This window comes from Kwoniella europaea, chromosome 1, assembly GCF_036810445.1.
Source record: "Kwoniella europaea PYCC6329 chromosome 1, complete sequence".
NCBI classification, from domain to species: Eukaryota; Fungi; Basidiomycota; class Tremellomycetes; order Tremellales; family Cryptococcaceae; genus Kwoniella; species Kwoniella europaea.
This window is the reverse complement of record NC_089487.1, coordinates 9371487-9397653: the sequence shown is the minus strand read 5'-3', so window position 1 is coordinate 9397653 and position 26167 is coordinate 9371487. Positions and strand designations below refer to the sequence as shown.

At 43.7% G+C, this 26167-nt stretch overlaps 11 protein-coding genes and 1 non-coding gene across 12 annotated transcripts; 7 read left to right on the top strand and 5 right to left on the bottom strand.

Annotated features, from left to right (window-relative positions):
• Positions 1-1223: 1223 nt before the first annotated feature.
• Positions 1224-1886, top strand: V865_003583 (uncharacterized protein; the record flags this gene model as incomplete). Its single annotated transcript, XM_066227375.1, has 3 exons — positions 1224-1286; positions 1376-1514; positions 1618-1886. 3 exons carry the CDS (start codon positions 1224-1226, stop codon positions 1884-1886), a joined length of 471 nt encoding a protein of 156 aa, XP_066083472.1.
• A 237-nt stretch (positions 1887-2123) lies between these two features.
• V865_003582 lies at positions 2124-2240 on the top strand. Its single transcript, XR_010725578.1, has one exon. It is a non-coding gene; the product is annotated as a 5S ribosomal RNA (ribosomal RNA).
• A 1421-nt stretch (positions 2241-3661) lies between these two features.
• V865_003581 (uncharacterized protein) lies at positions 3662-5507 on the top strand (the record flags this gene model as incomplete). The annotated part of the gene is made up of 11 exons (XM_066227374.1): positions 3662-3815; positions 3886-3899; positions 3954-4013; positions 4079-4163; positions 4241-4311; positions 4396-4431; positions 4522-4666; positions 4731-4864; positions 4950-5118; positions 5186-5278; positions 5359-5507. 11 exons carry the CDS (start codon positions 3662-3664, stop codon positions 5505-5507), a joined length of 1110 nt encoding a protein of 369 aa, XP_066083471.1.
• A 290-nt stretch (positions 5508-5797) lies between these two features.
• Positions 5798-6154, top strand: V865_003580 (uncharacterized protein; the record flags this gene model as incomplete). Its single annotated transcript, XM_066227373.1, has 1 exon — positions 5798-6154. The coding sequence occupies one exon, from the start codon at positions 5798-5800 to the stop codon at positions 6152-6154; it is 357 nt and encodes a 118-aa protein (XP_066083470.1).
• A 707-nt stretch (positions 6155-6861) lies between these two features.
• V865_003579 (uncharacterized protein) lies at positions 6862-9545 on the bottom strand (the record flags this gene model as incomplete). The annotated part of the gene is made up of 9 exons (XM_066227372.1): positions 6862-7272; positions 7355-7600; positions 7669-7823; positions 7908-8343; positions 8409-8826; positions 8924-9108; positions 9176-9265; positions 9337-9372; positions 9435-9545. 9 exons carry the CDS (start codon positions 9543-9545, stop codon positions 6862-6864), a joined length of 2088 nt encoding a protein of 695 aa, XP_066083469.1.
• Positions 9546-9804: 259 nt separating this feature from the next.
• On the top strand, positions 9805-11789 carry V865_003578 (uncharacterized protein; the record flags this gene model as incomplete). The annotated part of the gene is made up of 6 exons (XM_066227371.1): positions 9805-9868; positions 9942-10035; positions 10101-10621; positions 10684-11160; positions 11281-11404; positions 11492-11789. The coding sequence occupies 6 exons, from the start codon at positions 9805-9807 to the stop codon at positions 11787-11789; spliced, it is 1578 nt and encodes a 525-aa protein (XP_066083468.1).
• A 283-nt stretch (positions 11790-12072) lies between these two features.
• V865_003577 (riboflavin synthase, alpha subunit) lies at positions 12073-12809 on the bottom strand (the record flags this gene model as incomplete). The annotated part of the gene is made up of 2 exons (XM_066227370.1): positions 12073-12732; positions 12795-12809. The coding sequence occupies 2 exons, from the start codon at positions 12807-12809 to the stop codon at positions 12073-12075; spliced, it is 675 nt and encodes a 224-aa protein (XP_066083467.1).
• A 671-nt stretch (positions 12810-13480) lies between these two features.
• On the top strand, positions 13481-15923 carry V865_003576 (uncharacterized protein; the record flags this gene model as incomplete). Its single annotated transcript, XM_066227369.1, has 4 exons — positions 13481-14661; positions 14752-14888; positions 14980-15380; positions 15450-15923. The coding sequence occupies 4 exons, from the start codon at positions 13481-13483 to the stop codon at positions 15921-15923; spliced, it is 2193 nt and encodes a 730-aa protein (XP_066083466.1).
• Positions 15924-16321: 398 nt separating this feature from the next.
• V865_003575 (uncharacterized protein) lies at positions 16322-17951 on the bottom strand (the record flags this gene model as incomplete). Its single annotated transcript, XM_066227368.1, has 5 exons — positions 16322-16330; positions 16405-16617; positions 16725-16838; positions 16903-17025; positions 17112-17951. The coding sequence occupies 5 exons, from the start codon at positions 17949-17951 to the stop codon at positions 16322-16324; spliced, it is 1299 nt and encodes a 432-aa protein (XP_066083465.1).
• Positions 17952-17998: 47 nt separating this feature from the next.
• Positions 17999-18538, bottom strand: V865_003574 (uncharacterized protein; the record flags this gene model as incomplete). Its single annotated transcript, XM_066227367.1, has 1 exon — positions 17999-18538. The coding sequence occupies one exon, from the start codon at positions 18536-18538 to the stop codon at positions 17999-18001; it is 540 nt and encodes a 179-aa protein (XP_066083464.1).
• Positions 18539-19257: 719 nt separating this feature from the next.
• Positions 19258-24813, top strand: V865_003573 (uncharacterized protein; the record flags this gene model as incomplete). The annotated part of the gene is made up of 12 exons (XM_066227366.1): positions 19258-19536; positions 19610-20582; positions 20641-20816; positions 20876-22852; positions 22917-23017; positions 23088-23193; positions 23255-23497; positions 23563-23717; positions 23775-24041; positions 24111-24244; positions 24348-24514; positions 24595-24813. The coding sequence occupies 12 exons, from the start codon at positions 19258-19260 to the stop codon at positions 24811-24813; spliced, it is 4797 nt and encodes a 1598-aa protein (XP_066083463.1).
• A 373-nt stretch (positions 24814-25186) lies between these two features.
• V865_003572 (uncharacterized protein) lies at positions 25187-25802 on the bottom strand (the record flags this gene model as incomplete). The annotated part of the gene is made up of 4 exons (XM_066227365.1): positions 25187-25275; positions 25347-25421; positions 25536-25604; positions 25703-25802. The coding sequence occupies 4 exons, from the start codon at positions 25800-25802 to the stop codon at positions 25187-25189; spliced, it is 333 nt and encodes a 110-aa protein (XP_066083462.1).
• Positions 25803-26167: the final 365 nt, after the last annotated feature.

Genomic DNA, 26167 nt, shown 5'->3' with positions numbered 1-26167 from the left:
TTCGTTCAGTCCTGCTGGTTAGTATATCATGAGCATCCGATACAGGGGACAGCGTGGAGATGATGTACATGATACTGCATTCCATATGCCTGTCAGTGATCTTCAGAATGAACGCGTCCGTCATTTTGACTCTTGTATGAGTGATACGACGAAGTGAAGCACAGATAGATAAAGGATGATGATATGGTGCCTGAAGAAGTATATGGTGACTATAATACCGTGTCTGCTATTTGTCTTTCGACTCTCGACTAGAAGGAGACCACATTTTTTTCTGTCTCTTGTAAATCACTGTCACATTCTCAACAACATCAGTCTCATGTACATGGCTTTACGTTCGACATTCAATCAACCGGGTATCACCTCGTTCCCTCATAGCGAATTAACGGAGAAACCGAAAAAAACTAGGTTTATAGTTAAAACCCTCTACAGCGAGACATACATATCGTTCAGTGCGACACCCGATGAAGCCTAATATTTACTAGTACTGAATCAAGCTCAGTGATGAGTGATCGCCCTACCTAATGGCGCATATATTAAGTCGCAAAAAGCATGTGAAACCATCACTCTTCGAATTGCTCGGATCAATTCGGCAGATTCGATGCTTGTCTTTCGCTTTTCCTATAACAGAGTAATGGATATTGAAATCTTTCCAACCAGCCATATCACTAATGGGTTCCATCCGAACAGAACAGAATAATATTTCACTAAAGCTAACACAAACAACGCAGTGACGTCTACTATGAGACACCCATGTCGATCGACTATCATCATCGAAAGACTCCTAACATCGGACAACCTATCTTGGTATATCAGTTGCAGTGATTGTTCGATCGCGCTAAGATCCGAATCATGTAACCTATCAATCTGAACTAGTCTATCGATGATCTATATTAATTTCCTTAACATCAAGGTTAGGAAAGTGAAACGAGAAGAGACACACAAGTCAGGTTGACAGATAACAGGCGATTTGTACAAGATACATATAGACAACAACGTGACGACAGAATTGCCCACTCGCGATATCTTGATTCTCATCATAGACTGCATCTTGGTCAAGTGGAAGTGAAAGCGGTCGCTGCTGGAAGATCCTCCCATTTTCAAGCAGTCTTTCTCCGTCTTCTACCTCGACGATGTGGTTCATCCCTTCCATTGTCTTCCTTTCCATAGCTCTATGGTGCATACCCGCTTATGGATCAGCCATACCAAACCTAGTCCCAGTGCCAATGCCAGTTCCGGCTCCAGCTCCAAGAGGTACCAGTACTCTGAAGCAAGCTACGAGGGATCAGGTAGGTCATCGTACTTGTTCCGTTCAACAGTCGGTGCGACCCCGCCTGACCCCGCGCAGAGCTGAGGAACTTTGATTTGATCTGTTTAGATTATCGCAAGGAACAAAAGACCATCTAGACGAGCCACACCATCACCAACACCCGCTCCGTCAACTGCCACCTCGGACTACCTGGATTACGGGTTATATTTCTCTGGTTCAGGTGTGATTGAGACAGATAGTAATCCCGGTGAGTCCACCTCGCTCTCACTTTCAGCGATGTTTTATTTGGCATGACGACCGTGGTTCCCAAACTTGCTAACTTTCCTATGTTTTTTGGTCGTTGGTGATAGGAAACAACGTCGCTGGAAAACCACCTGTTACGATAAATATACCCGGTACAACACCTCAGAATACTGCTATTCAAGGATGTGCAGATCAAACTTTCTCTCTTTCAGGTGTTTATTATCAATTTCAAATTTACTTTGATCAACCTACCGCAGGAAATGGGGATGGGACGTGGATCTGTACTTCTTATTATAACGGGAATTCAAATCCGACATATTTCAATGTTCAGAGAGCCACTGCGTCACCTGTATTTGGATATACACGGAGTAATTAGGTAGATCCCGGGGTGCAGTATCAATAACGTTAGGATCTTATAGCTTATAGTACAACTGGACATTTTGGACGCAGACTCAAATTGATTTATTTATTGTATCGGTTAGTAATATATCGTGGACATAACAAGGACAATGCATGCTATAATCACCCTGTCCAAACTCTCGTCAACACTGAACCTAGAAGATGAACCCTCCGAGATGCGAGGTCCTATCGATTTATGCTGGAGACTTTCATCTACGGTCATAGAATCTAGAAAACGCCGCATCCCGTCAGCTCTGCGCAGCTCTAAGCTGGATATCGCTTGGTTAGTACCAAAGTGGGGGACCATTTGGGAATCCCAAGTACTGTAGTTTTTGCTGATTCGTTATCTACCTACCTACCTACCTACTAATTTTACACATGTGGACTCTCGTTTAGTGAGTGAAGTAAGTGGTAGGTAGGTGCATACAGTTTGCCACACAAAAAGGTTTTTTTTCGGTAGTCTCTCGGTATTGCAAATGGACTGATACTGGGATAATCCTTGATTCATCCGAATCTGGATTATAATGCCCAGAAACCGGGGTACTTCAACAGTTCGTCACCCCTCATCATGTTCCGTAATCTCGACTTGTCGAGAAGACTAAAGCTCCAATAAGGAGTATTGACGAAGAGCGACTCTCACATCTAAAGACATAATGGGTATACTCCTTTTTCTGGGATGAGCCATACTTCATTGCATATACCCGTCGGAATGTTAACCCCACTTAGGGAGGCCGGCGCATCGATCCTTTTAATGCCACATACCGAGAGACCCAATGCACAAGCGATACGCTCGTCACACTGTTTGAAGAATATATTACATGTCGCTAAAAAGGTGGACAATACATGAATAGCGGATTGAAAGATTACGGATTTGACCGGAAAAATCACGTGCCACAAACACATCGGATTGACAGAGTCAAGTTGTACTCGGTATGGTCGGTTTTTGATTATTTCCCCCTGCTGGGTCAATTCTTCACTGTTGTATGCGTCTGTACTGGGCATGGACTCGAAGACGGATGACATGGTTGGACTGGTACTGTATGTCAAAGGTCAGTTTATCGTTTCCAAGCAACAATGTGAAGTCGATCAAATCAGTCAATCAGGATGAAACGGTCCGATGTGGCATTTGACTTCCGATCTGGACTTGACTTGCTGATGGTCTATGTTCCTGTGAACCTGAGCCAAAGCATACAATCTTTCATCAGTCCGCAAGCAAGATGATACAGGCACTGAACAATCTCAGAACAGTCTCATTGTTGTGCTGACCATCGAATATATGTTCAGCATCCTTTGGTGGATTACAGTAAATCGAGGAATGTAGGGTGCTCCTTTGATTGACTGGTGTGGAGTGTTCCTTCTTTCAGGTCGAGGGTACTTGACGACCAACATATCGGCAAAATAAATTCTCAAAGCTACACTGTGGATTGTAGGCGTTCGGAATTGATGGAGAAGGGGATGAAACCCAATCTGATATCGGGATGTTATTTGCATATATGTATGCATGCATGTTTCGATGCGTCACTCATATCCAATTATGGAAACTGAGGAGGAGACCTGGAAAGGTATTTAAGCAGCATTTCGATCCAACATCATCGTTCTTTCCTCTATCTCCTGCTCAATATCAATACAATCTTCTTTTCAAACATTAAACCTCAAACTTCGCACATTCTTTCAATCCCAGCTTACTTACATTCCTTCAACTTTTATTGACTAGAAGTACTATTTCTATAACTGATTCATACCAAAACTATGATGGGCTATAAACATTTGATCTCTGTTCTTCCTTTACTTGCTACTTGCTCAGCATTCGTCATTCCTTTCGACTCGACTACAACCAAACGTTGCGTCAGTACGATCGCAAGTTACGATGATGTAGAGGATGCTGTCTCAAGTGGATGTGATATTGGTATGTTTCCCTTCACTAACGTCAAACACGCTACAGATCCCTTGGACTGATGTGGGTATATTTTTGCCAGAACTCGGTGCTATCGTAAGTCACCTTCCAAATAAATGAACACATTCGGTGCTGATGATAAGTTGTTAGACCATTCCTTCCGGTGAAGCCTTGGATCTCTCCAAATTGGGTTCAGGTACTAGCGTTACAGTCACTTTGAGTAACTCCTCGAGCTATCATCTGGTATACAATGATTGACATATTGCCTTACACAGGGTGATGTAACTTTCGAAGGAGGTGTTGAATGGGAAGGTCCAATGTTCCTCATTGGCGGTTCCGATATTACTTTCAACGGTGGTGGTGAGTTGATCATCAGCTTCGCCGACTGATAACTCCCGTAAAGGGTCAAAGTCTATGATGATGTTCTTGTCGTATAGGACATACATTCAATGGTCAAGGTGCCAAATATTGGGATGGTAAAGGAGGTAATGGGGGAAAGACTAAGCCAGTCAGTCAGACTTTTCATGATCACTATTGAGTTTCATTACCTCTGATATCGTATCACTTATGCTACACATCATGGGGTAAACAGAAAATGATGAAAGTCACCATGGGCTGTACATTCTCTGTAAGTTCTATCAGCTTTTCCACAAAACAATAAGCCTCTCGAGGATCAACTGACAATTGCATTCCTTTATGTGCGTAACGCCGTCTCCAGGATCTTACCGTTCTTAACGCTCCCGTTCACGTTTTTTCAGTCGGTAACAAGAAACCTCTCACCATCAAGGGAGTCACAATCGATAATAGAGATGGTGATGAACTCGGAAGTGACGGTAAGACCTTGGGACACAATTCTGATTGTTGTGAGCGCACACGAGCTATGACAAGGTTGATACTTTGATTGACCAAACCATTCGGCTTAAACAGTTGACGTCTCAGCAACTGATACCACATTGGACGGTAACACCTGCTGGAATCAAGATGATTGCCTTGCAGTAGATGCTGGATCGGGAATTGTTTTCTCAAACAATTACTGTTCAGGTGGTCATGGTATTAGCATCGTGAATTTCCAGTATTCTTCTTTTGCTTGTTTATCATCTCGGTCCATCTACTACAGTCGTAGCTAATTGTAATTTGCATTAGTAGGGATCGATCAAATCTGATAACGTCGTATCCAACGTGAAGATCACGGGGAACACCGTTGAAAACTCTGATAATGGGCTTCGAATCAAGACCGTCGCTGGAGCTACCGGTGGTTCAGTCTCCGATATCACTTATACCAATAACAAAGTTACTTGTGCTGCCAAGTATGGCGGTGAGTCAAAAAGTTTCTCCTCCAAGTATAATGTATGATATAATCTGATGAGGGCGATCTGTTGTAGTGGTGATCCAACAGGATTACGAGAATGGTTCACCTACCGGTAAACCTACCAACGGTATTGAGATTAGTAACATCAATTTCGATTCCGGTAACAGTAAGTATTCCTCGAAGAGAGTTCAAGTTGTAACGACCTCAATCGTCGTGGCACTGCTGACTCTGAGATTCGTGACATAGCTGTCTCTACAGCTAGCGATGCTAAATATGGAGTCTACGTACTCTGTGGAGATGGTTCTTGTACCGGCACTTGGGACTGGAGTGGATTAACTGTTTCCGGCGCGGATAACTCTATATCTGGTGATCCTCCCATTACTGGATTCCCTTAAATTTCCTTTGCTCTGATCTCAGCTTGAGCAGATACGAGGACGATACGTAGATCAATGATTGGATGGAGCACCAGCTGGACTCGTAGCTTTATATACGTACATGTGATTTGATTTGATATGCTATCTTGTAAAATAACCTTTCATCTGAGAATGCCGCTCACTCTCTCGCCTGACGTCATTGTCCATCTCCAGGTCAGTAACCTACCGCAAAAAACAGGATCGTTCATGTCAGCAGAGTACATTGACTTCCTGATATTGCATTGCAACACTATATAAACCATAAGCACAATATGTCCGATACACAACTTACGACATCCAAAGAAGACCGCCAAGCATACCTCTCAACGCTCTATACCCTCCTATCCCACCTGAAATCCTCCGAATCGACCATCTGTCCCTCTCAGATCCCACGCTCACTACACGATTCCGATCCTGCGCGATATCCAGACTGGAGGAGCCTCATGGATCCTGTCAGGGAGGTGGTCTGGGAAGAAGCTAGGGAGGGGAAGGTGGAGGTAACACAGAAAGGCGAGGCGAGGAGGTATGAGGATAGAGGGGAGATTAGGGGACCAATAAGGGTTAGGAGGGGTGAGAAATGGGATGAAGGGTTGGTAGAACGGTATACCTCCGGGAATGGATCTGAATGATATGGATTCAGTCAGCGGAGAAGGATAAGGAAAGTAACACTGACCAACGATACCCCAAAACTTCACCGAGACTACGACGATGTCGAAGATACTGGATGGATATAGCGTTTCACGGCTATACCCTGCTTGAACATCCCATACCCGATATACAGCATCACAACACCGAGGACTAGTTCTGGTACATTCGAAGTAATCTCGTTCAAATCCATGACTGATGGGACGTTAGCTCTTTCGACCAACAGTGTAAGATACGAGGGATCAATAATTTAGCAACATAGAATAGTAGAGGTGAAAGACTTACACTGGCCGACACACACATATATATATGGAATATGGGTTGTCCTCTTCAACTGGGAGGATGTCGGCGATCCAGATGATGGACAAAGGTGCTGGATACCCCAAGCGAAAGAAAGGAAAAACAGTGAACCTCTCGTTATGCTATCTCCTGCTCACACCAACATCAGGATAAAGGATAGGATCTCCGAGATCGTCAAAGACAGTGGAAAGTGAATGATCCAGGTATCTAACAAGGACCATAAACATGAAGGTTGGACATAATTTATAAGTTGGATAGAATCTATACTATATGCGTACAGACATGACATAACATGACATAGATTATACTGATATTTAGCAATAAATGTCCGTCCATTCCCACCAATCCTATCTCCCCTTTTCCTGCTTAATCACTAACACCGTCCGATGAATCATGGGGCAATACCATTAATCGAAGGGATTTGCCAATCCGCAGTCGGGGCCGGAGCTGAAGCTGAAGCCGACAAGAAATCGAAAGCATCTCCTTGAGAACCAAATTCGTTGAACATGAAAGACCAATCTGAAAATAGGTCATCGGGTAATTGGAATTGTTGATCTCCTTGATCGACAGCCGTCGTTGACTGTGCAGGCTGATTGAGGAGACTCTCAATGATCTGAATGTTGTTATCTGTTGGTAAGGTATTTGGCTGAGCAGGTTGCGGGATATTTGGTATTTGAGGTTGAGCGTTGATCATCTGAGTGGAACGTTGAGCTGAAGAGTTGGGTCGGGTCATCGACATCAGAGGTTCGGGAGGGTACGTAGTAGGTGTACGAAGCTGATCGTCCGTATTCGAGGTGACAGACTATAAGAGCATAAAGAAGTCAGGATGATGCCTTGGTTCATCAAGAAGACGTGATCTTAGTTGAATGCCGAGTAAAACTCACGCCGATAGAAAAATTCCATCCGCTAGCTTCCGTCGCACTGATCATATAATCATCTATCCTCTCTACGTGATCCCTGAGTTTTGCAGCTATACACAGCACACTGGCCGATTTGAGGGTACTCTCCAACGAAGATAGCAGATCCGCCATACGAAGCAAGACCGTTCTAACGTGCAGATAAGACGTGGGTGAAAGGGGAGATTGGATGATATTGGCTAATATGTGGCCCACACCTGCGATGTGATGGAACTGTAATCATACCATATCATATTAGTCAGCTCCGTCTCTATGGCGAATCAAAGAACTAGGTGACTTACGAGCGGTGCACCGCAAGCTTGCATGAATGGCTTAGGTAAAGCTGCCAGAGAATCCAGTAGTTCTCCTGCGATTGCACATCGTTGTTCGACGGACCATTCGGCCATTCCAGCAATCACCATTTTCACCAGTTGGAGTGTTATCATTATATTTGCGGCTACACAGATTGGTCAGCTTCCAACGTGTTGCGAGAGTCACCCTCAGGAGCTATGCGCAGTTGTAGATCGTAATCGTTACTCACTCTGAAAACCATATATATCTTTATCAACATCACCCGACATCTCCTTTGCTTTTTTTAAATAATCCGGCAAATCATTATACAGTCTTTCCACTGTTGATAAAATCTCCTCTGGACCGGGGTCAAATTTCCTACCACCTCTTGACGATTTCGATGAGAATAACAAGGCGATTTGATTTTCTCCATCATAAGTTTGGTTCCTCTGTCTCATCTGACATACAGCATGTTCTAAAATCCTATACAAATTACTAACGAAGTTCCATCCGTTCAAGAATGATTTTATGTTCGTCGTTGATCGTTCCACTATACCGTTAGCGGTGATATCATCATCCGATAAGACTTCAGTAGGGTATAATACTGTAGATTGAGCTTCACGATGTCGTATAATTCCTCCAAAGGTAGTAGCAATGTATATATCACTTTGATATGCTGCCCAGAACTAAGCCAGCATAACGACCCTTAGCTCTCTATATTCCGTAGTATCACCGGAGGGAAAGAACTTACCAATCTCCTCCGTTCTTGGATCTCGATCTCGTTCAATCCTTTAGGCCACCTCGACTCGTTTTGGAATCCATCCAACGAACATAACGTACAATAATCCCCAATGTGTACTATCGATCTCGCGATTTCGCCGTACTGAAGGCATATCATTGACAGAATCACTTTAGTCCTTTTGTAATCGAATTCACTGGCTTTGATTAAATCTTCTGGGAAAGACGATAAACATGAATTGTAGAATATTTCGGATGTTGAGGTAGATGGATCCCAATATTTCAAATGACAGTACTTTGGTGCCCCGTCGCGCAGTCTGGCGGATGCTAATGCACAGACTGACATGATGAGACAGTTGAAAGAGCGTGAGCGGGTGTAGAGACGATCTTGAAAAGCGGCTGTGAATGTCGGCCAGTGGAAGAAGAGTTGGCTATGGACAGTAAACATAATCAGTTGATCTGTATTTGATCATGAGGATGACTTGGTCAGACGGAGCTAGGATTCATTATACTTGAGAGTTCACTCACACTGGGTAGACCAATCGATAAAATGAATCTATCAACTCCTCCAGCTGCTCATGACTCGCTACCTCCTGATATACCCATGGATCATCTTTGTCTTTCGGTATAGGTGAGTTGGGTATCGACGCTCCAGAAGATGAAGCTCGTTGATGATTGTGGGCATTATCGATACTATTCGATTTGGCAGCAGGCTATATCTTGATTGTCAGCTAAGGATTACTATCACACCTGATAGGATGTTAAGCATAGGTCACTCACCCCTCGACGCTTTACAGGTCGTTCATATGTACATTCCGACCCGAACGCTGAGCATGGTCCACAGATATCAGGTGTGGGACCGGGTGAACACTACGTTCGATATCAGATATAGGTCAGGTTGATTTATGTGTACCGAGGTATTACTGACGAGATGAGCTCACCTTGGTGCCTCCTCTATGACATCTATCACACGCCCTCTGCATACCGACGCCGTCAGTCATCTGTACATTCCGGACTGCACACTCTGTGGATGACTCACGGTGATTCTCCTTCGCTTCAAAGGTGTTGGAGAGGAAGATGAAGACATGCCACCGAGCATGGAAGTTGATCCGAATGGTTTCTGATAACCATCCTGAGCGATTCCCACCATATTGAACAAGAACAAGAAAGAATGATGAACAAAGTTAAATATCAGATGTGAAAGTAGTGAAAAGATGATTCAAGCACAAGTACGGTGATTTGTGTACATCGGTTCATATCAGTTTTATCCTTTTAGCAGCAGCTCTCTTACCAGTCCACGTGGCACCGACCTTCGTTGAAAATTCAAGCTTAAGCGGCAAAAAGTTGTGGAAATTTATCATCGTTCTTTCCTCTTATACCGCGTGATCCAATTCAACATACCTCAAAAAATGTCTTGTGGGGATATACCAGATGGACTAGCAACGGAGGAACAAGGGGAGGCATTAATGCCTCGTAAGTCCATCTATACGACTTGGATTTCTGTAAAGATAATCATTGACTGTTTGATCGTTCGGATGTTCACCAGGCCGAGTTAAAGTTCAACGATTTGATAAATCGAAATGTCAGAAATGTAGGACATCAAAAAGTATGTATATCATACGGAATGTGACTTACTGCAAGTGAGTGCACCTATCTCTCTTCGTCTATTGCCTTACTCTGTCAACATGTGACTGATTTTCTATAGATCATGTTTCGAGTCATCCCTATTCACCAGATTACAACGTACCCTTCATCCAGCTATGAGATCTACCACACTCACTCCAAGCGAAATGAAAAACAAGAGTCTGGCTAGTATAGGTGGTAATCGGCCTTTACCGCAGGATGGGTCCGTTTTAATTGGTCTTTCTGGCGGGTCAAGCTCGATCGCATTGACGGACATCCTAGTATCGAAGGAATATATTGGAAAGGGGGATAAGAGGGTGGTAGATAGGACTAAAGGTGAAAAACAACCTGTTTGGAATAAAGGTTATATAATCCATGTGGATTTTTCCGATGTGATTGAGGGTAGTAACAAGGAGGAAGATAGATCAGGGGTATTGAAAAACTGGATAGAGGATAAAGAGCATGGTCTGGGATGGATTGGTTTAAAGGGTCAGGATGTATACGATGTGAATCTGAGAAACAAGATAAGACGGATCATTGGGATACCTGAATTAGATGATGGTGAAGAGAAGGAAAGCTTGGCGATTGATTTGAAGAATCCTGGTAAGTTTGTCAAATCCAGGACCCATCGTAAATAAAGGTAATTAACATTGTCAATCATACAGATTTGCCTCTCTTCCCCGACGCTCCTTCTTCCTCATCATCAACACCCCTAGACCGACTTCGTTCCATTCTCTCTACCCTCCCGGCTGCTTCCAGACCATCATTCTTATCTTCTATTCTCGATTCTCTAACCACCACAACTTCGCAGATCATACCGGACCTGTCTCATGTACTTCTGGCTGAGACTTCCACTAGACAAGCACAACGTCTGATATCTGGTACAGCACTAGGTAAAGGATACACCTTACCACTAGATCTCTCAGTCATACATAAATCATCTGCTCCTAATGGAAGGGATATAATCAGACTTAAGCCTACGAAAGATATAAGTCTGAAGGAAGTCACCATATATACCCATCTGAAGGGTCTGAATGGATTAGTGAGAAACGCTAGGAATTGGGATAATGCCGGTCCACAGAATAGGAAAGGTGATTCGAGAGGGAAAGGAAATACGAGGAGTTTGGAAAGTCTGACTGAACGTGAGTCGTTTTTTTATGACTAGAATATTATGATAGGTCAAGCCACTTGACAGCGATTGAATGGAATGAACCAATACGAACACGTATGACAGCGAGCTGATGAATGATGTTCGACCTTAGAATTCATCGCTAGTCTAGCTGTCACTCACCCGGCTACTGTATCAACTATCAATAGAACGGGTGATAAATTGAGGTTTACCGGTGAGAAGAAGGAAAGTCAAGTGGAATGTCCGGTCTGTCAGCTGTGAGTATCATAAGATCTTATACTGTCTAAACTCTTTTACATCTGATGTTGCATATACTGATTGAACCATATTTGACTCTTTAACAGACCGGTCGACCCAAATGCACTGGAATGGAAATCACGAACAGCACTTACATCCCTTCCTACCAAGGCCTTGCCCTCAAAGGACATATCAACTGATGGAGAAGGTCGAGAGAGTCTAGCGACAATGTTATGTTATGCTTGTCTTACCACATTTACTCCTCCTACTGTGGTCTCAAAGGCTTCCCGGACCGAAGTGGTTCCTGTGCAGTTGCCGTATTGGGTCGGAGGGAATGTAAGAGACAGAAGGAGGGAGATGAAAGAGGAGGTTAAGGAGTTCTTGATTGATCAGGACGATGAGTGAAAGGATTGTGGGAATATTGGTTGTCATTGAGACAGGATGTACAGTGTGCAAGTCTGATTGTAGAACCAATCTTGTTCCCTAGTACATCATAGAAATATAGCTTGATCATTTGCGATCTTGCGATCTATCATGTGCAGGATATGTATTAGTATACAGCAACAAGGATGACATTTGCTCATTTTGTCTTATGCATACCATCTTATACGGGATCGATGCACCATTCTTGAGAATGACGATACATTGTTGATGCACATATCTTCAGTCTATGCCTACTTTTCATATATCATATCAGACCCTTCTCTTTCATTTTCTTCTCCACCAACCTCTCCACCAATCCTTCAATCTTACTCGTACTTCCCAATATGTATTTACCTACTACATCCACTTCTATATTCACTTTATCTCCTTCCTTTTTACCCGTTAACGTCAATTTCTCCTGTGAATGCGAGATCAACATTATACCGAAACTACCCTCTTTTTCATCTACGTTGGTTATGGTCAACGAAGCTCCATCGATCGCTATATAACCTTTCTCGATTATATACGGCAACAATGTCGAATTGGGTGGTAAGGCGAATTGATATCGGATTGAATCGCCATCTTGAATTTTAGATATGATCGTAGCTGTAGAATCTACATGTCCTTGTAACATGTGACCACCCAGTCTAGTATGTGCACTCATAGCCCTTTCACAATTCACCTTGTCACCTATTTTCAATTCACCAAGATTTGTGCGATTGAGTGTTTCAGGAGCCAAGTTGACTTTGAATGACGATTCATCGAATGCCGTTACGGTAAGGCAAGCTCCGTTGACGCATATCGAGTCGCCTATGTGACAGTCTCCTAAGATCGGCGCAGAGTCACTGATTGTAAATGTGAATCCCTCGGTGGAGTTGGAAGAAGATGGGTCATTGATCGCTGAGATCGTTGACATGTGCTCGATCTACAGAGGGGTTAATTAGCTTCTGGTAGGTCGTGGATATTCTAGACTGACAGAGTACTTACTAAACCGGTGAACATTATAGTCGGGGTTATCTTTGGACGTCCAAGTGAGGATAGCAAGCTAAGTCTGAGGATAACATGTATGTATAATTAATGTGAGACCAGCTGTGGTGATTACTCATTCCTCTCTCATCATTCATCCCCGCCCATCTCCGCCGGCTGTCTCTGCGTTGCGAATGTATATCTATCTGCTCACCCCACTTTGTCCGCTTCCAATGTTCTCTGCGCGTCCCTTTCTTTTTTCTGCAGCTGCTGCACAAACATCTCATTCCCCATCTCACCCCATCGCAACTGTCTATCATCACACTTGTGGTATCTTGGCAACCGACGCACAGTCCACCTTGACTCGACTTCAATCTTGAAGATAGCGGAATTGACCATGTCGTACCCAACGCGGAGTCGTGAAAGACCATCGCGTCAATCGTACGTGCCACAACAACACCAATACCAACAGCAACAGCCCATCTCTATACCTACCATACCAAACTTAAATTCAAACCTGTTTCATACAAACAACAGTAACAACACAAGGAATCATCAGCGTACGTCACTTGTCATTCTCATCTCATCTGCATATCACCATGCATCTTTGCTACTATCAGATATGTAAACATCCCAATCCACATCTAAGCTGACGTATATATCTCCTATCCCCTCCCCACGACTCACGACTCGACTCACCACTCATCATGCCGCCCAAATCAAAACATGAATTCTCATTCCCACCTTCCGGTTGGCCTTCAAATACCGTCCCAACTTCATCACGTAAATCGACAAACCATGTTCAACCTTATCCACCTCCTCCACTGCCTATCAACATCCATATGGTTCGACCACATCCAACAAATTACATACCTCAACCTGGATATCCACCTCAACCCCTCTTTGTCGGCGGACATCATCCCCATCCTCATCCGCAATTCATACCTCCTCCTCTCACGGGCAACTTTCATCCCGTACCTTTGCCTATGCCTCATCCCGATACTTCTTTTCGTCCTCATCCCCCTCAAACAGCTTATCAACCCGTCTCAGCGCCCTCCTACCGCCCCTCGACCTATTCTCAATCGACCCCTACCCGATCCTCCAACGCCTATCCGAATTCTATGAATTACTCTTCTCGTCAGAACGGTACGATCCCACCTCCCTCTCGTCCCTCTTACACAGCCCAAGCCCAAGCTCAACCTCAACCTGCAATATACTATCATCCCCAATCTCATCCTCCGGGGGTATTACCTTATTTTTCTGCACCACCTGGACAAAAGACATATGACGTTACGCTCTCTACACCACCTACAAGTCAGGCGTTATATACCACCTATCCATCTAGGATAAGAACAGGTATAACCAGTCTGGTCCAACCTGAACATATCACTGGTGGGCCAAAAGAACGAGAAGCGTTTTATGCCGAACAAGAAAAGGAATTATTAAATTCCCAAAGGGGAGGTTCAGGAACTTCCACACCGAGATATGATTCGCCTTTACCTAATCGATCTGGTGGGGTTGGAGTGGGTTCGACGAGAAGAGGAGGGAGAGGAAGAGTGAATTATGCTGAAGAAGGTTCGGACGATGATGATGAAGATGACGATGAAGATGATGAAGAGGAATTATCGGAGATGGAGGAACCTCCATCAGATCCTGAAGATGATAATTATGGATCGAGAAGGAGACCAGGAACGACTAGACATTCTTCTTCGAGAAGAGATACCTTAAATGCTTACGGTGGTGGGTATGATAGTCAGTCGATGGCTAGGGCGAATAAAGCGAAGAGGAAAAGAGAAGAAATGGATAAAGGATGGAGTTGGCTTGGGGATAGGACACCAGCTGAGAGAGTTAGGAGCGCTAATGCCAGAGTAACAAAACATAATTATGTGTGAGTGGTCCTCCTAGATCTGATCTTTAAGACACGCAGATGAACACGGCCTGCTGACATTGGTATGGTGGATGTGACGAATGCGTGTAGATCCGAAGAGTTGTTGGAGAAAGAAGCGGATAGACCAGAATTATTGGTACCTATAACGATAGATTTGGATATACCGAGTCATGATCCGAATAGTCAAGGGATAAGGATAAAAGATAGATTCTTATGGAATATCAATGGTGAGTGTTTGTCACGGATTACTAGTCCAGGTCAACCCGTATTTGTTCGTGTCCCTGCTGATGCCTAATACACGGTTTGACAATTTCACAGAACCATTCATCGAACCTATTCAATTCGCTCAGACATTCTGCGACGATCTTTCCATATCCCACACTTACGCCGCGACGATATCGGAACTTATCAAAAACCAATTGGAAGAATCTCAAAATACAGTAGAGATTGATATCTCCAATGAAGATGTTACGGAAGATGATGTGGTTTGGTCCGAAGATGACGAAGATACTGAGAATGGGCGAAAGGAATTAGACGGAGCGGACACGCCTTTGAATGGTGATATCCCTCACGTCAACGGGAATGGAGATGTGGAGAAGAAAGTCAACGGCGTTGAGGAGAAAGGACAGGAACATGAAGACGTCGAAGAGCAGGAACAAGAAGTGGAGCAGGAGAAGGAGAAGGTGTGGGAAGAAGCTGATTGTAGGATTATTGTGAATGTGAGTATAGCCCTATACGTGAACTGCCAGTACTGCGGTTATGCTGATTTTCATTATCATAAACACCAGCTCGACGTACAGATATACACTCACATCTTACGAGATCGTATCGAATGGGATCTTTCATCCACCTTACCTCCAGTAGTATTCGTAAAGCAGTATGTTAAAGAATTAGGTCTGACAGGTGAAGCTGTACCTCTGATCACATGGGCGATTCATGAAGAACTCCTAAAACACAAGAAAGACGCATTGGAATTGGAGCTTTTCAACCAGACTCATCCGGAAGAACAAATCAAATTTGATAAATCGGGGATACATCCACGTACCAACCTTTCTTCTTCTTCCAGACGTGGTGGACACGCTGGTCAAGGATCGAAGGGCCTGGTGGGCGTATGGAGAGACTGGTTTGAAAGAGAGGAATATCAACCTGTGTTAATTGAGTTGAGCTTTGATGAGATTATTCAGAGAGAACAAGAGAGATTGAGAGAATCGAGGAGAGTAATGAGAACTTTGACTACTGGAAGTAAAAGAAGGAGGATATAGTTATAACGGAGTTAAAAGGAAGGTAAAGAAGGTGAAGGTCTAGGTTGAAATCTTCTTGTGACTTGTGGGGGTTTATATATACATACATATATATATATTTATATTGTTGAATGAAATTACATATAGAGAAAGGACGCTGCCCCCATGCATTGGTCATAAATCGATTGAGTTACGAGTCTTGCGTGATATGCTCGACGAACCCTTTTTTGGGAATTCATGACACAGTGAGTAAGATCATGAACATGATTTCTGCATTGACAAGTTACTGTAAATTCCAAGATCAAAATAGACTTATGGGTATATGATTAAGTTACTTATATAACGTAAAAGACCAACTCTTGACTTCATCCATCCTTGAGAGTCGACCATCACATCTCCTTACTGACCGACACAACACACTAAGCTTCCTGTATCATCGAAACATGTACATTCAGCAGGAGTCACATCGCATATCATCACATAGATGGAGACATAAACTCACATGACCTGGATAATCATATTCAATACCTGAATCTTTGATCTTCCTCTTCCTAGCTTCCTCTTTCTTTACCAATTTCTTATTGGCTTTCTCCTTCTCTTCGCCCGTTCGTTCTTTCTCATGCTTTTGCTTTTCTACTCTTGCGATAGGGATTTTTCGGAATTTCTTATTGGCTCCGACCCATAATTTCTCATGGACCTTATCCTCTGGAATAACCTATTGTTCAAGCAGGTTCATGAATTATCAGTATCGATATCAAGCATCATTCGAAGATCAAAAATCAAAATCATATAGGTTTGTCGATATGACGGCTTTTCACTCACCCCGCATTTTAATAGATGTCCCATCAAGAGATAATTGTTCATTGTCTCAGCTACGATCTGAGCGACGGAAGCTGAAGAGAATTCAATGTAGGCGTAATGTTTGGATGCTCCGGTCTATTACCCATACACGAATTAGCATATCATCCAATTCACCACAAGACCAAAGTGACAAACTGACCTTTCTATTTCTCGCAAGTCTCAATCTCGTAACATCACCGAATTGGGAGAAATAATTTTTCATCTGATCTTCGTAGAAACCGTGAGGGATTCTACCCAAGTATAAAGTACCTTTTGGATCGTCCTATCATTTCATTTCATACAAGATTAGAAATTTTCATAAGCAGTCGGAAATTGATTTATGATCGTTTCGGAAGAATCGGTACTCACCTTTTTCTTAGCCGCTTTCTTCAATTTGGCTTGAACGGACTTATCATCCTTTGCAACCATGGGTAACGAAGACATATCAATTTTCTTTCCAGCCTCGGCAACAGCTCGATCTTCATCATCGTCATCCGACTCATCATCTGATGAATCACCTTCACCATCAGATGAGGAGAATCCATGAACATATTCCTCTTCATCGTCGACATCCATAGCATCCGAAACGACCTTGGCGGCTTTCTTGCCCTTAGCTACAACTGGTTCGACAGCAGCTTTGGCCTTTTTGGCGGTAGGTTCAACAGCTTCAGTCGCGTTCTTAGCCTTTCGCTTGGTAGTCTCTTTAACCTCTTCTACAGCTTGTTTCCCCTTTTTACCTGCCACCTTCTTTCCCTCCTCAACAGTTTCTTCAGCGGCCTTTTTAGCTTGTTGACCTTTCTTTCCCGCAGTCTTCTTAGCATCTTCTACGACTTCTTCAGCAGCTTCCTTAACTTGCTTTCCTTTCTTTCCAGCAGCTTTCTTTCCTTCATCAACAGTTTCTTCGGCAACTTCCTTAGCTTGTTTTCCCTTCTTTCCAGCTACCTTTTTACCCTCTTCCACTACCTCCTCTGCGTCTTTCTTGAGTTGTTGGCCTTTCTTACCAACAGTCTTCTTCGCATCTTGAGCAACCTCTTCGGCAGCTTCCTTGACTTGTTTACCTTTCTTCGCAGCTACTTTCTTGCCCTTCTCTACTTCTAAACCTAGATCCGCTGATAATCCCGAAGCTTCGCCAAACTGATTGACGACATTACCCAATACTTCTCCTACTTTACCAGCAACGGACTTGACAGTCTCTTCAGCGGTAGACATGAAATCTTCAGCCTTTTTCCTATTCTTAGGATCTTTAGCAGCTTTCTCTACCTCTCCAACGGCCTCCTCAGCTTTGCTTGAGCGGCAGAAGCAGCCTTGGCAGCTTTTCCTTTGAGTGGCTTAGTGGCATCTACTACTTCTTCAACTTTCTTTGAACCTGCTTTAGCGGCTTTTCCAGCTTTGGCTTTAGTAGCTTTGACATCTAAACCTGTTTTATCCTCTACAACATCTTCCAAGTTTTTTTCAGCATTTTCGGCCACTTCTAATACCTTTGATTTAGCTGCTTTACCCTTCTTCTTCAAACTGGGAACATCAACGTTCTCTTCAATCACCTTTGATACAGGTGCAGGTGTGTTGCCGTCATCTAAGATTAGATCACCAGCATTGTCGACTACTTCCGATACGGCGTTTATCAAGTCTGAGGCGACTTGCTTGACTGTATCCAACGGTGAGTCAGTTGTAGTTGAAGTAGCAGCTTTCTTTCCCTTGCCCTTGGGAGTGGTGGTGGTAGACTTGGAGTTGGAAGCGGGCTTGGCCTTCTTACTGGATGGAGCGGATGAGGTAGATGGTGCGGCTCGTTTGGGCATCGCGAATGTGTTGTGTTGAGTGATGGTCTGAGAGGGTCGGATTGATTGTATGGATGTTTATGTATCTCCGCGTATCACTCTTGTAGATGGGTAGTGAGGCTAATCCGATATGATTGTATATGGAGATAGAGGTTGGTTGAAGTGGGTGGGGGGAATGAGATGGTGAGATGTCAAGATGTCAACAATAGGTTTGGGTAATGGTATATATCGTCACCTGCCATTTCCCATTTCTCACTCTCAAAATTTGTGTGGAGCGGTAACAGAGTAGCAGAAATACGATGACGTCGAAAGCAGACGCGTGTATTCCTAATTCACATTACAAACTCAATTGAGACATTACAATTCATTTGATGCCGCTAATGTCCCTCGCTTGCCTCGCATCGTACGGGCCGGTGAGGGTCGATGGAGTGGAGGTCGAAGGTGGAGATGGCCGAAACCCGAAAGTTACTGTAAGTGTGAGTGAGTGCAAAGATCTGATTCCAAGATTGTCTGCACACGATTGCGTCTTTCCGTTTTCGATTTCATTTCAATCAACCTCCTCCTTATCTTTGTTACCTCTGTTTTCTCGACAGATATACGGACTTGGCTGGTGGTTTGGTCGCTATCTGGGAGCATCATATACGGATAGAACGGGTATCGGTATAAGGGGATCTTTGGTGCATTTATATACAGCTACATTCTATAATTAGATTAATCAGCAAACTGCGCCCTCACTCAAAATGGCCTTTCAGGCTCCCTTTAAAGCTCTCAAGTCGCACACGGAACCCATCTACCGATGTTCATGGCCCATTCAAGTAGTATCGAGAGAAAGAGAACTGGATCTCACACAATGCTTTGAGCATGCCGTCTTACTTCCTGCTCCCCTCGTCATCGCCATCTTGATTGGAACAGCTCAGATCTTCAGTATATCGAGGAGACTGAAGAAATCTCAAGAACAAGGTGGTCTGGTATGGCAGAATAGAACCAAGAGGAATGAGAGGATAAGCACTCTCAAACTGGTGTGTATCCCCTTCATGTCCCATATACATTTTGTCTCGATCGACAAAGACTGATTTTCATCTCCTTTGACAGCACCTCCTCTCAGCATCGGCTGTCTTTGCCTTAGTATCTCTTGGACTCTCCTTCGCTCATATCCAACAGCATATTCTATCGACTGTTCACTATGCTCTACTCCTCCTTACCATCGTCACCTTCATCCACCTGACCTATCTCAACCATCATACCTCTCGAACATCCTCGTCTCTGATACTCCTATTCTGGCCAGCGTACTTGCTCATTTTCTTCGTCCGACTTCGAACGATGATCATCACCGGTGATCTCAGCAGGTCACTCACTCATACATTGCCTGGAAGATGTATACTCGCAAGAGAATCATTCTGGTTCCTCAGTATCGTAGCGGGCATGATCGATTTCATCTTCGAGTTGTATTCACCCGAAAAACGATGGAAGAAATTCCGAGCTCCGTGGTCGAAGAAAGGCAAGATTGCTCTTGACGAAGATGAAGAGGAAGATGAAGAAGCCTTGAACGGTGTGGATGCCATCGATGGAGTAGGATTCGCCAAAAATGAACACGGAGATATTGAAAGTCCAGTCTCCACTGCGAACATCTACGAGAAATTGACTTTCTCATGGTTGACTCCATTACTTTCTTTGGGAACCAGGAAATTCTTAGGTGAAGAAGATATGTGGGCATTACCTTCTGATGATTCTGCTGAATCGTTATCTCAAAGGTTGATAGGTTCATGGGAAAAACAAGTCAAGATGGTGAAAGATGGTAAAAAGAAGAAACCTTCATTGACTTTTGCAATCGTAAAGGCATTTGGTTCACCATACGTGCTCGCCGGTCTATTCAAAGGTTGTTACGATATACTCAATTTCCTTCAACCTCAATTACTTAGATTGTTACTCAGTTTCGTCTCGAGTTACGGCACCGATCATCCTCAGCCGCCCATAGCTGGTTTCGCGATCAGTATTTTGATGTTCATCAGTGCGAACGTCGCTACGGCGATCTTACACCAATATTTCCAAAGATGTTTCGAAACTAGTGAGTAATTTTGTAACTCGATCATGCTTTATATACATGAGCTGACGATCTGAAATAGCGATGCGAATAAGAGGTGGTCTGGTTACTCTCATCTACCGAAAATCTTTGGTACTCAGTAACGGCGAGAAATCAGGCAGAACAACTGGTGATATAGTCAATCTACAAAGTGTCGATGCTGTCAGGATTGGTGATGTCTGTCAATACGGTCATATCGCCTGGTCTGGTCCGTTCCAGGTGAGTTGCGTTGTACTGCTGTCCATTCATAGGCTGATTTCGCTGGCCTCTATTTACAGATCGTCATTGCCTTCATTTCTCTGTATAGATTGGTGGGCTGGCAAGCATTCATGGGTGTTGCAGTCATGATTATCAGTCTTCCCGCCAACACAATCTTGAATCGAATCAATAAGCGATATCAGAGACAGATGATGAAGATCAAAGATACCCGTACGAGAACAATGAACGAGATTCTGAACAACATCAAGTCTATCAAGTTGTATGGATGGGAAAAATCCTTCGCCGATAAGATTTACGATATAAGGAACAATCAAGAATTGAAGATGCTCAAGAGAATCGGTATCAACTTCGCGTTCGTCAACTTCATCTGGCAAGGAACACCTTTCCTCGTCGCTTTCTCGACTTTTGCGACTTTCGCATTCACTAGTGGCAAGCCCCTGACAAGTGAAATCATCTTCCCTGCTATCTCATTGTTCCAACTTCTCTCTTTCCCTATGGCGATGTTCGCCAACATCATCAACAGTATCATCGAGGCTTCGGTGTCTTTGGGTAGATTAGAAGATTTCTTATCCGGTGAAGAGCTCGATCCAGATGCCAGAACCGTAATAAGACCCTCCGAGGACCCTCAAGGTGGACCCAAGAATGGTGATGTCGTAGTATCCATCAAGAATGGAGAGTTTAAATGGCTTGCTAGTGCTGAACAACCTACACTTGAAAATATCGATTTGGAAGTCAAGAAAGGCGAATTGTTCGCTATCATCGGTAGAGTTGGAGATGGTAAATCGTCGTTGTTAGGCTCGATGCTGGGTGAAATGACACGATCAGATGGTTCAGTCACTATTCGAGGTGAAATTGCTTATTTCAGTCAGAACTCTTGGATTTTATCTGCGACAGTCAAGGATAATATCGTTTTCGGTCATCGATTCGACCCTGATTTCTACCAAGAAGTACTGGATGCCTGTGCCCTTCGACAAGATTTGGCGGTCTTGCCCAGTGGAGATATGACTGAAGTCGGTGAAAAGGGTGTTTCTCTTTCCGGTGGTCAGAAGGCGCGTATCAGTTTAGCTAGAGCCGTTTACGCTCGAGCCGATATTTACCTGCTGGACGATCCGCTTGCCGCCGTGGATTCTCACGTCGGACGACACATCTTCGATAAAGTGATCGGTCCGAATGGTCTACTCAAAGGCAAGGCTCGTATCCTCTGTACCAACGCCGTCACTTTCCTTCCCCAAGCCGACCAGATCATCATGCTTCGACGAGGTATCATCTTGGAGAGAGGACACTACGACGAAGCTATGAACAACCCTTCGTCGGAGTTGTACAAACTCATCACTGGATTAGGTAAACAGACTGCTAAGAATGAAGAAGGTTCTGATGGATCGATAACGCCTACAGCCATAGAAGAAGATGACGATGAGTCATCTATCAACGAAAAGGAAGAGGAAGCTTCAATTGATGATTCAGCTTCTTTAAGAAAACGAAAGGCTTATCGAAGAATGTCAACAGCCAACATGAGAAGGTCATCTGTAGTTTCGATCAGACAAGCTAAGAGAGATGCTATTAGGGACTTAAGGGAATCTGCCAAACCCAAAGAACACAGTGAGAAAGGAAATGTCAAGAGAGAAGTATACAGAGATTATATCTCAGCTGCATCAAAGATCGGTGTGGCCGTATTCTTATTAGCAATGTTAGCGGGACAAGGTTTAGGGATCTTATCGAACTTCGTTTTGAGATCTTGGGCATCGAGAAATACTGGTGCTAGTGATACCACCGACGTTGTTCGATACCTCACGATATACGGTGTAGTAGGACTATCAGGATCGATACTTAACGTCGTATCTTTCGCTACGCTCAAATTAGTCATTGCGTTGAATTCAGGAAGAAAATTACATGATAGAGCTTTTGGATCTTTGATGAGAAGTCCGTTGAGCTTCTTCGAACTTACCCCAACCGGGAGAATATTGAATCTGTTCTCGAGGGATATATTCGTCATTGATGAAGTTCTCATCTTCGCTTTGGGTTCGTTCTTCAGAACAGTAAGTTTTCCTCCTCATGCAATTGATATATGTAGCTGATCGGTACGACCGTTGTCAATATCAGACTACACAAGTTGTTGGAACTGTCGCTGTCATCGCGTATGGTGCTCCATTCGTTCTCCTTGTTTTCGTCCCGTTAGGCTTCCTGTACAGAATGGTGATGAGGTGAGTCTGTGCTGTTCAGCTGGCGTAGTAGCAACTCGGTACGCAGAGCTGATTTCGACTGAATGAATAGGTATTACCTTGCGACCTCACGAGAGCTGAAACGACTCGATGCTGTATCTCGGTCACCTATATTCTCATTCTTCGGAGAAACTCTATCTGGATTACCCGTCATTCGAGTAAGTCAATCTAATACCTCTCGTGGATGGTATTTTATTGACGATTCATCCGATTCTTTAGGGATATGGTCAAAAATCACGATTCATCGCCAATAACGAAGCTCGTATCGATCGAAATCAAGCTTGTTATATGCCCGCTATGACCATCAACAGATGGTTAGCTGTCAGGCTTGAATTCTTAGGAAGTTGCTTGATGTTCTCAACTGCCCTTGTATCCGTCGCCGCTCTTATCAACTACAACTCAGTCGATGCGGGATTAGTAGGACTGTTGATGTCGTACACTATCAGTGTGACTGGTACTTTGGTGGGTATCCGATCATTGTCAATTGATCCAACGCTAAAACTGACCTATGCTTTGAATGATAAAAGAACTGGCTCGTCAGAAGTGCTTCTGAAGTCGAACAGAATATCGTCTCCGTGGAACGTGTCCTTGGATATGCCAACTTACCAAGCGAAGCTGCGGACTTCATCGAAGACAAAAAACCCTCTCCGAAATGGCCTGAGCAAGGGTCGATCGAATTCGAGTGAGTGCCCTAAAACGGTTCTCGTTTATCGTAGCACAAGCTGACGGTGCATTGTAGTAATTTCTCCATGCGATACCGACCCGAACTCGAGCTCTGTCTTCGAGACGTAAGCTTCAAGATCAATGGTGGCGAGCGAGTAGGAGTAGTCGGTCGAACGGGTGCAGGAAAGTCTTCTTTGACTTTGGCTTTGTTCCGAATACTTGAAGCTGCCGGCGGTAGGATTTTGATCGATGGAATTGATATTTCCACGATCGGTTTACACGATCTGAGAAGTGTCGTATCGATTATTCCTCAAGATCCTCAATTGTTCGAAGGTAGTTTAAGGTATGTCTCGAACCCTTTACGTCCCTATTCGTCCAACTACTAAAGAGTAATGTGCTTGTTGGGATATAGAAATAACATCGATCCTACCAATGTCTCTTCCGATGCTGATATCTGGCAAGCACTGGGTCAAGCGCACTTGAAAGATCATATAACCAATAATATGGGTGGTTCGTTGGATGCCGAGATCACTGAGGGTGGAAGTAGTGAGTTGCGCAATCTTGCACTTGAATCAAGATCCCATGATCCGAGCGTCGTGATTGCTCCGAGGAGACATGAATGACTGACGACGCTGTGGTTACAACGTAGATTTGAGTGCAGGCCAAAGGCAGTTGGTCTGCTTCGCACGAGCCTTACTTCGAAAGACCAAAATTCTTGTATTGGACGAAGCTACAAGTTCCATCGATCTCGAGACCGATGAGGCCGTACAAGATATTTTGAGAGGACCGGACTTCAAGGGAGTAACCACGATCACTGTGAGTTGTTAAGCTGTCACAACAGTTGACCTGATGTGAAGTCTTGATCGTGTTTTGCTGATAACCTGATTTTGCAATAGATCGCACATCGTATCAATACGATCTTGGACTCCGATCGAGTACTCGTAATGTCAGAAGGCCGAGTGGCCGAATACGATACACCTGAAGTATTGATAGAGAGGGACACGTCGCTGTTCGCTGCGTTAGTCAAAGAAGCTGGATTGTCGCAGGGTAATGGAACTTCCACGGCTGCGTCGAAGAATGCTAGTAGAGCGGGGTCCATTAAGGGGAAAGATTAAGCCTCATGAAATGCTGAAGAGCTGGAAAAACAAAATCATTCTTGATCATACACATAATATACATAGGATTGACGGACGGATGGATGAACGGATTAAGCTGGAAGGGTGTCCTTATTGTCATAATGTTCAATGCATAATATACCATTTCATTTGATTTATTCTCATTCATTTTTGGTTTACAATATCGATTTAGATTTATTTGACAACTGGAATATCGAAATCATATAAGAGATAAAGCTACAGTACAGTACTTTACGTTGATAAGTTGTTTCATTGTCCGGACGATCAGAGAAATTGAGGGAGAGAGGGAAAGGGAAAAAAGTCCTTGGATGTCCGAGTCCGAAGTTGGGTAAAAAGCAACAGTATTCAGAGCTTAGAGTTCGACGACTTTCGGTATGACGCCTCGTTTATTCTTATCACTAAGTTGTAAGATGAGATCGTCATTTTCATCCTCGTCTTCTTCTGGCGATCGATAATATCAAACGCAGTCCATCAGCCTGCTTCGGACATGTGAGATATTGAAATCGACTCACCATAATGATCGAAATTGACATCATCTGCATTCCTACGCTTGATTGAAGAAGGATCGAAAGTCCTTGTTGGTATGTCTAATAGGACCTCGATACAGTCAGCATATATCATTACTGTCACTCAGTAGGTTGACGTCGACCGTGAAATTCTGAAAAAGATGGGGTTGCCATGGGACAGAATATTTAACTCACATCGACCTTGAGCTTCTTCTTCTGCTATATGTACCTGACGAGGTCTACTTGCCCTAACTGGAAATTCCCCTATACCATCATGCGTATCAACACAGACAGACATCTTTGGTATGATAGGTGATCGGAGTGATTGATTGATGGAAGATGAGTGAATCAGTGGTACTTACGAGAAGATATTTTACCTGGTCTTTGAGGTAGACTCAAGCTTGATACCGAAGTGGATGAGAACAGAAAGAAGAGGGTTACGGAATATATGTTGATGAACATTGTCGATATGGGAAGAGTGCAAATGAGAGAGAGGTATGGATGATATAGGAGTAAGTAGTGTTCAGGAGTTTACAGAGAGAAGAGGCTGGGAGAGGAAATACGTGAATGCGAATATTGTATGATTGAATGGAGATGTACAAACATATATATATATATATATACGGGATATCCAGAGAGAATAAACAATCTCTCAGAGGTACAGATAGCACTTACTCTTTCACATAGAGGAGTAGGAACATACAGAGAATCGACATATCGTTATCAAGAGGGAATGGTATGTTACGTGACAGACATCAAAGACAAATTAAAGTTAAATATGAAACATGGCTGCTTATTCGTCTATTCTATTCAATTCGATTCAATCA